At 54.6% G+C, this 8,551-nt stretch overlaps 1 protein-coding gene across 1 annotated transcript in view; it reads right to left on the bottom strand.

Annotated features, from left to right (window-relative positions):
- Nucleotides 1-1,738: 1,738 nt before the first annotated feature.
- AANAT (aralkylamine N-acetyltransferase) overlaps nucleotides 1,739-8,551 on the bottom strand; it is a 282,598-nt gene continuing 275,785 nt past the window's right edge. Inside the window, exons 2-4 of the mRNA XM_069872382.1 lie at nucleotides 3,417-3,583; nucleotides 2,510-2,664; nucleotides 1,739-2,180 (exon numbers count right to left, since the gene is read on the bottom strand). Of these exons, the coding sequence (XP_069728483.1) occupies nucleotides 1,875-2,180; nucleotides 2,510-2,664; nucleotides 3,417-3,573 (618 nt within the window). The 5' untranslated portion in view covers nucleotides 3,574-3,583 and the 3' untranslated portion in view covers nucleotides 1,739-1,874. The remainder of the gene's footprint in view (nucleotides 2,181-2,509; nucleotides 2,665-3,416; nucleotides 3,584-8,551) is intronic.

Here is an 8,551-nt window from a genome sequence, read left to right as displayed (position 1 = left end):
ACTTCCGGGCCCCGAGCTCCTTTTGTTGGGCCCCGGCCCCGCCCACCTCCCTTGCGGAGGCGCCGCTCCCTCCCCCCGGCTCGCCCCGCCTGCTGCTCGGAGCAGACGGACGCTCTGATTGGCTGATTTTTTCCAGACGGACGCTCCGATTGGCTGATTTTTTTCAGACGGACGCTCTGATTGGCTCTCCGCCCCTCGCTCGCACCACCCTTCTCTTTCACGTTCTCCTCCCCTTCCCACTCGCGCGCTATTCAATTCCAGCGCTTGCTCCCTGTTCCCGCCGGGAACGTTCCCCCCGCCTTTCCCTTTCCCGCCCGGCGCCATCTTGGGGCTCACAGGGCGGTGGCCTCGCCGAGACCCCCTCGGGCCCTGGTTTCCCAGCGGCGACCCTGGCCTTCTCGGCCAACCCACCCCAAAACAATTCCGCTCGTTTCTGTCCCTCCGTAAGCGGATCAGGGCTTGGAGATTGAGGGGATGTGTTGTCCTCTTGCAAATATTTAGACTCAGCGTAATCGTCACCACGTGGGGGGTGCAGAGTCTGCGTGGCCGCCCCGACCCCCAATCCCGGGGTGGCTGACAAACAGTCCCTTGCTGCCCTCCAGGTCTCCTGCTCCTGCGTGGCCTCCTGCAGGGCCTGTATGACTTTCCCCCACGACTTAAGGCTTTTCCCACAACCCGAGGACATCATCTCCTCGGCTAACGCTCTGGTGCATTTATCCCACGCCTCGAGGTGGAGAATATCCACCGGCTGGTCAATGACCCCAATCTGTAAAAGCCTCGCAACTGCGAGAATAAAATCTTTGGGCTTACAATCTATCCCCCTCTGCTTATGTAATTGTGATACGGCCTTCACAAGGGCTTCCATCCTCCTTGATGGTCCGGGAGCGTCCTCCCCACCGGGCTGGTCCTGCCGCTCCGGCCGCCATTCACCTGATTCCAGGCGACGATCCCGGGTTTCGGCACCACTTGTTGCCTTCGGAGGCGTGGCGACCTGGTTCAGGAATGGCACGGCGACCAACCCCAGGCCGCTTGGGCCATCAGCTCACAGACACCAATGTGGTGGATGGCAAATGGCATTTATTGGTGAGTGACACAGCATTATATAGCTTGGGTTTACAATGTCACTTCCGTCTGCTTACATCATGAGCTAAATGCTATTGGCTATCCGGAGAGGGGTCCTATCTTTCCGTACAGCGCGACTTCTTCCAACCGCCAAGCCTTAACTACCTACATTTCCCCCCTCCCTATGCTTAACGAGATAGTCTAAAATATAAAAAATCTGAAATCTTAACTAGAAAGTCTAAAATCTAAAGTCTAAAAAGTATATATCATAGTCTCATAATAACAAACATAAGGCACACTGGGTAAATGGTAACTGGGAGTAACGGGGTGTGACTGGGGGTAACGCTAAATAAGTACATTCTTAAAGCAGTTGTTGGTGTTCTACAAACATAATGTTAACCTTCTCTAGCCGGCTCTTGACAAACGACACGAGCCTGTTTAATATACAGGGTCCGAAGATCAATGCCAGTATGATTGTTGCGATCGGCCCTATCAAAGTAGATATCAGGGTGGTCAGCCATGGTGAATGGTTAAACCATGATTCAAACCAACTTTGTTGTGCCTCTCGTTCCCTTTTTCGTTTTTCCAATCCCTCTCGCAATTTGGCCATACTGTCTCTCACTATTCCGGTGTGGTCCGCATATACACAACACTCTTCCCTTAGTGCAGCGGGATGGAACCAAGCTGATCTCCTGGCTGGAAGGCAGATGTGGCAGAGGGAGCAGCGGTTGCCAGGGCCGGCTGGGGAGGGGACAGAGGGGGTCACTGCCACTTATCCCCCCCCAGCCTCTCTCCAGCCCCCCTGGCCGGGCTCAGCAGCCGCTGTTCCTGCGCATGAAGGCGTGTCCTCTCACCAGATGCTGCATCTCGATGAAGGCCAGGTCCCCCACTGCCACCTCGCAGGGACCCAGAGCCTCAAAACCGCACTTCTGGTAGAAGGGCACCAGGAAATCTTCACACATCAGCAGGGCGCGCCGGACGAAGGGCAGGCACCGCAGGTACTGCAGGTAGCGCCACATCAGGATGGAGCCCTTGCCCTGCTGCCGGAAGGTGCGATGCACGGCCAGCACGTGGATGTGCACGGCCGAGCCCCGCGGCTTGTGCAGGGTCAGCGCCTCCTGCCAGGGGGGGAACAGGGGGTTAGCGTGACCTGGAGGGCCCCATTCTGCATGTGTCTTCGTTCCTCAACCCAATGAACCAGGGTCCACCTCCCCTACAGGGAGAAAGGTCTCGGTGCCATCCCCCTCCGCCTCCCCCCAGCATCCCTGCAGGCATTTTTAATTTTAAAATGAACCCTGCGGGGAATTACCGAGCATATTCTTTAACAGCATCAGTAACGTTAATTAATGAGAAGGTTTGTTTCCATCAGTGCAGCCTTATAGCTTGTAGTCTGGGGAGAAGGTGGTTGAGTAGCTGCAGGGGCTCTGGCCGTGCCTCGAGTTCTTACCTGGATGAGCCTGTCCTGGTCCCAGAGGGAGCCGATGATGAATGCAACAAGTCGCCCTTCCTCAAACCAGCCGAGGGAGAGCTCTGGGCACAGATTCAGAAAGTGTCGGATCTCATCCAGGTGGAGGGGACAGTCCCCGGAGACAGAGATAAAGGCTGCAGGGGGACAGCAGTGAGTACATCAAAGGGGACCGAGGACACCTGGACCCAGATAACTCCCCAGCACCAATGTAGGAGGTGGAAATCTGGAGAGATGACACATGTCCTGCTGCCTGTGAGGTCTAAAGGAGCTCTAAGGGAGGTAGATGGCTCCAGGGAGCAGCTCCCTTCTCTCATTGCTGGGTCCAGGGCTACAGCAGTGGGTGCTGAGATGAACCCTCCCTCCTGGTATCTCCCTGGTTGTCTTTGCCCTTCGGAGAGGAGAGAGAAATAGGCTGGGTGAGGGGAGCTGGGGGTGCCTGCAATGGAGTGGATAGGGGAGGGTTGCCCGAGGTGCATCTTCAAGTTCCCTTGTAAAATAGGAGGCTGAGCATAGTGTCCTTCCCTCCACCTTCCCTCCCTTCTGCCCGCTCCCCTTGGCAGGGCTGTTTTGGGAGATCTGTTCCCCATTCACCTGCTCGTGCTCTAGGACAGCTCCAGGATTGCTCCAGGCTGCTCAGCCCAAGACATCACCTCCCACCATCTCCATTCCAGGTGAGCTGGGGGGTGATGATTCTCTGTCTCCTTAATCACAGCCTCCCCCACCTCATTAGGGGGCCAATGTCTCCCTCTCTCATCACCCGTGATGACATGTGGAGGGTTTGCGACCCCTGCGTGTCCCTGGGGAGCGTGGGGGACTTGTGGAGGGAAGAGATGGGGCATCGCCAACCGATGCCAGCAGGCAGGACCTCCTCAGGGCAGCCCCTTACCTTCTCGCTCGATCTCGAACACGCTGCTGGCATCCTCAGGGCTGAGGCAGCGAAACTCACTGGCCGGCAAAGTGTGACGGCGCTGGCCCCCGGGGGAGCTTCGGGGGGACCTCAGATGAACGGGCTTCAGGAAGGGCAACGTGCTGAGTGCTGACATCCTCCTCCTCTTGTCTGGCTCCCCACCACCCCGTCCGTTCAGGGCCGCCCCAGCAGCCTTGCTGCGCCCGTTATTCCAACTGATCTCCTGCAGAGCTCTAAGCAGCCGAAAATACCTGTTGATCACGCACGGGATTAGGCTGATTTTCCTACGCGTGTGTGTCGATGCATCAAATACCCGCCCACGGTGACCCCGTTGCTGCTCTGCTGTCGCTCTGAGCTGGGGCTCAGGGACAGAGAGGCTGGCACTGCCTGTAGCAAACCTGGGACCCCAGGGACTGGGGGGACAAAGGCTTGGTGACCAGCCAGGGGATCTGGGGGGTGGGACGGGGCAGGGACCGGGATTGTTAGAGCTGGAGCAGGGAAGCAGGTGTGGGGTGTAGCATGAGGTTTCACAAGGCCAAATGCCGGGTCCTGCACTTGGGGCACAACAACCCTGAGCAGCTACAGACTAGAAGTCTGGCTGGAAAGCTGCCTGGAGGAGAGGGACCTGGGGGTGTTGGTTGACAGCGACTGAACATGAGCCAGCAGTGACCCAGGTGGCCAAGAAGGCCAATGGCATCTTGGCTTGGATCAGAAACGGCGTGACCAGCAGGTCCAGGGAGGTTCTTCTCCCTCTGGACTCGGCACTGGTGAGACCGCTCCTCGAATCCTGTGTTCAGTTCTGGGCCCCTCACCACAAGAAGGATGTTGAGGCTCTGGAGCGAGTCCAGAGAAGAGCAATGAAGCTGGTGAAGGGGCTGGAGAACAGGCCTTATGAGGAACGGCTGAGAGAGCTGGGGGTGTTTAGCCTGGAGAAGAGGAGGCTGAGGGGAGACCTCATTGCTCTCTACAACTACCTGAAAGGAGGTTGTGGAGAGGAGGGTGCAGGCCAGGTGGATGAGGTGCTGAGGGACAAGGTTTAGTGATTGATAGGAATGGTTGGACTCGATGATCCAGTGGATCCTTTCCAACCTGGTGGTTCTATGATTCTATGATTCTATGAAATGAGTCCAGGACAAGTGGGTGCCTATGGCCACAAGCCTTGGGTACCCTCACTGAGTGAGGTGCCCCCAAGCTTTGCCCCTTGCCCCAGCATCTCCAGGCACTGTGGTACCACCAGGCACAGCTTGCCCCAGGCCGTGCCGCCTGCGATGCAGGATCTCAGACCCCTCGGTTCCCCCAGGAGCATCACCAGCACCACAGCTCCCTGAACTCATCCAGCCATCCCACACAGCCCTGCCAAGTCCCCCAACCTGGACCAGAGCCTTCAATCTGCCTCTGGTCTCACGTGTGAGCAAACCAAGTTAATAAAAGAGAGATCTACAATCTGAGCAAGCGACTTTGCCTGCGGCTTGCCCGTGCCTGGCAGAAATAGAGGGAAGAGCTGCCTGAGCTGTCCGTCCATCCATCCGTCTGTCCCTGCTCTGCCCAATATTCAAGCAATTTGCAGCAAAGCCTATGCAAATCCAGGTCATTTTTGATTATTTTTTGAGAGGTGCTGGCTTTCACTGCTAATTATAGGCTTGTCTCCGGCTAATAGGACTTACAGAAACAAAAGCATTACCAGCACAAACGTTGCACAGGGCAGGACTGGTGCAAGCTGGAAATTTTCCATTCCGAAACACCTAAGGCTGGGTATTTGGCAATGCCTGTTTTATCCAGTCTGAGGCAAAACTGGGTGTCGTTGTGGTTTATCTGCAACAAATTGTTGGTTTGGCAGTGCGTATGTACCTAAGGGGTCAGATCCATCAGGGAGAGGGGTTTCTTTGGCAGGGGAATTATTTAGCATCTCCAATGCCTGTTCTGGTCACCAAGGACAGACTGAAATACTGTTGGGAATGGGTGGTTCATGCTCCAGGGAACCGTGTAGGAGGGAAATAAAAGGGTGGCTGAGCGAGGTGCTTGGGTATTGTGGTGTTTTTAGAGCTTATTATAGTATTTTCTGGAACTTCTCCTGCTGCTAATTGGATTAGGGGCTCACCTACCCAGATAAATCCTGGAGCAGGCAAGAGGACAGGCTCTGGGCACCTGGAAAATGCAATGATGGCCTAATCCTGGGTGGTGCTGAGCGCCTGGGGCAGGTTCTGGGGATGACAGGGCTGGTGTTTCAGCTGCCATGGGAATCGTGTAGCAGGATCATGGAATCATAGGATAGTTTGGGTTGGAAGGGATCTTTAAAGACCATCTAGTCCACCCCACCCCTCTCTGCCATGAGCAAGGGCATCTTCAGCTCCATCAGGTTGCTCAGTGATGTTTGCTCACTGATAGCCATGATCAGCCAGGTCCAAGAACAAGTCTTTATCCCAGATCGTATAAAGGCTGGAAGGAAAGGAATACTGGAAGGTCTCTATAGGGACATGCACAGAGCTGGAGGGTTTTTTGTGTGAGCGGCTGCTCTGTTCCCGTTAGAGATGACTGCAAAAGGGGAATCAGATCCTACCTGCTATTTTTAGAAATTCCTTGAAAGCTCAACCACCAGCAGCCCAGAGCAGAGAAGTCAGTGCTGGGGAAAAGCTGCTCCTTAACTTGTTTTCCCTGCATTTTTCTGCCTTTGGCATTTTATTCCTGGCAGCCCGGGTTATACAGCTGGAGGGCTGATATATTTATGTGTATTTTCTGGAAGTGAACTTTTTTGCTTTGCTTCTCAGCTCCCTGCAGACACAAAAATCTTCTGCGGGGGGGGTGGGTATGCACACAGCCTGCAGAGATCAGCCACCCTCCCCAGCCCCACACGCCCACAGGGTCATCAGCACCACAGTTACACCTGGAACCATCCCACCTGTGGAGGTGAAGGAAACTCTTCCCAGGTCAGAGAGTAAATGAGAAACAAAGTGAGGAGGAAAATCCTCTCTCCCTGGCTCAAGACATCATCTTTCATGTCCCAGCACAGCCTCCTGTATATTGTTCAAGGCACTTCTACCATAGGCTAACTTTTGTGTTCTAACTCCTTGCTAGACTCACCTGAGATGACCCCCATACATTTGTGTGTATGCAGCAGTGGACCAAAAGCTCCATCCAATTTTTTTTCCCACACTTCTATTCATGCACTAGAGGTCAAAGTATTCACACGGTCCAGAGAGATGCTCAGATGCAAATAAACAGGTAAGTCTGCAATACACACCAATAGCATCTTTGTATTATGCTATAAACATCCACCTGGATTTGGAGCTTGAATTTTTAAATAAGCTGGCAATAAGGAGTTATCCACCCAGTTCTGAAGCCAAATATTCTTTGCAAAAGGGCTCAAGTTGTTCCCACACCCCGAATACAGAGGGTTTCAGTGAGAAGCATCCCTACATCCAGGTTTCGATAGCACGCATAGGATGGGACACGGGCTGTGATAAGAGTCACGCTCTCACCTCCACCCAAGTCACTTTTCAGGCAAGATAAGCTCTGTGCACCCACCTCTTTCCCTTCTGGAGCGATTCCCCCTGTCCTGAGATACTGGCAAGTCACAGAGGTCTCAGGGCCACCGGCTGTCCCCAAGGCTGTTAGTACCACCGCAATGCAACAGATCATAGAATCATAGAATCATAGAATAATCAGGTTGGAAGAGACCCACTGGGTCATCAAGCCCAACCGTTCCTATCAAACACTAAATCATCTCCCTCAGCACCTCATCCACCCGTCCCTTAAACACCTCCAGGGAAAGTGACTCAACCCCCTCCCTGGGCAGCCTCTGCCAGTGCCCAATGACCCTTTCCGTTAAATACTTTCCTAATGGCCAGCCTAAACCTCCCCTGGTGGAGCTTGAGGCCATTCCCTCTCGTCCTGTCCCCTGTCACTTGGGAGAAGAGCCCAGCTCCCTCCTCTCCACAACCTCCTTTCAGGTAGCTGTAGAGAGCAATGAGGTGTCCCCTCAGCCTCCTCTTCTCCAGGCTAAACACCCCCAGCTCTCTCAGCCGTTCCTCATAAGGCCTGTTCTCCAGCCCCCTCACCAGCTTCATTGCTCTTCTCTGGACTCGCTCCAGAGCCTCAACATCCTTCTTGTGGTGAGGGGCCCAGACCTGAACACAGTATTCTAGGAGCGGTCTCACCAGTGCTGAGTACAGAGGGAGAATAACCTCCCTGGACCTGCTGGTCACGCCGTGTCTGATCCAAGCCAAGATGCCCTTGGCCTTCTTGGCCACCTGGGCCACTGCTGGCTCATGTTCAGTCGCTGTCAACCAACACCCCCAGGTCCCTCTCCTCCAGGCAGCTTTCCAGCCAGGCTTCTCCTAGTCTGTAGCTGCTCAGGGTTGTTGTGCCCCAAGTGCAGGTGATACGTGGGTGCTTACCCGACTGGGACCCCGCGCCGCCTGCCCAGCTCCAGTGGGGCCAACTCGCAGCCGGCAGGAGAGAAGGATCCAGGGTTTTGCCTCCCCTCCTCTGCCCGCTGCACCCTCTGCAGCCCCAGCTTATATATATTTGTTATTTATGGGGCACGTGATGACATCCTAAGGAGTTTAGAACCCTGATGAAAGACAGGGAGAGGTGAGAAGCTTTAAAGGCGATGGGTCAGATAAAGGATCCCATCAGGCTTTTATTTTTTGTCCCCTTGGTGTGGCTCCTGCAGAGGGATAAAGCATTTAGCTGATTGCTCTTCGTTGAGTCCCTGCAGGGAGAGCAGAGGACTGAGCTAGGGCAGGAGAGCAATGAACTGGGCTTTATCCAGACCTCTCTGACAGCAGCGAAGGAAGCTGAAAGCCCTGCCAAGCGTGGATGAGTGTTCTTTGTGCCGAGCATGGGGAGGCTGCTGGTCATGCCAAGTGGGGTCATCCCTGGGACCGGAGCGGTGGGAAGTTTCTGAGGAGGAATGAGTGGTTTCTTGTAGGATGGGCAGCCAGATCTAAAGTTTCTGCCCCAAGGAACTTACTCCAAAGTCCAACCATCTTTCCCCTGTGCAGCCCGTGCTCTGTGCGAGTTATTAGGTAAGAAACTAGATCAGCAAAGCCAGTGCTATCTGTCACCAGGACAGGTGTAATAAAAGGGGGATTATCCAAGGTGTGAGGTCCTTG

This window comes from Phaenicophaeus curvirostris, chromosome 19 (genome assembly GCF_032191515.1).
Source record: "Phaenicophaeus curvirostris isolate KB17595 chromosome 19, BPBGC_Pcur_1.0, whole genome shotgun sequence".
In the NCBI taxonomy this organism is placed as follows: Eukaryota; Metazoa; Chordata; class Aves; order Cuculiformes; family Cuculidae; genus Phaenicophaeus; species Phaenicophaeus curvirostris.
Note: the sequence above shows the minus strand (reverse complement) of the source record. Positions and strands in the feature narration are given on the sequence as shown.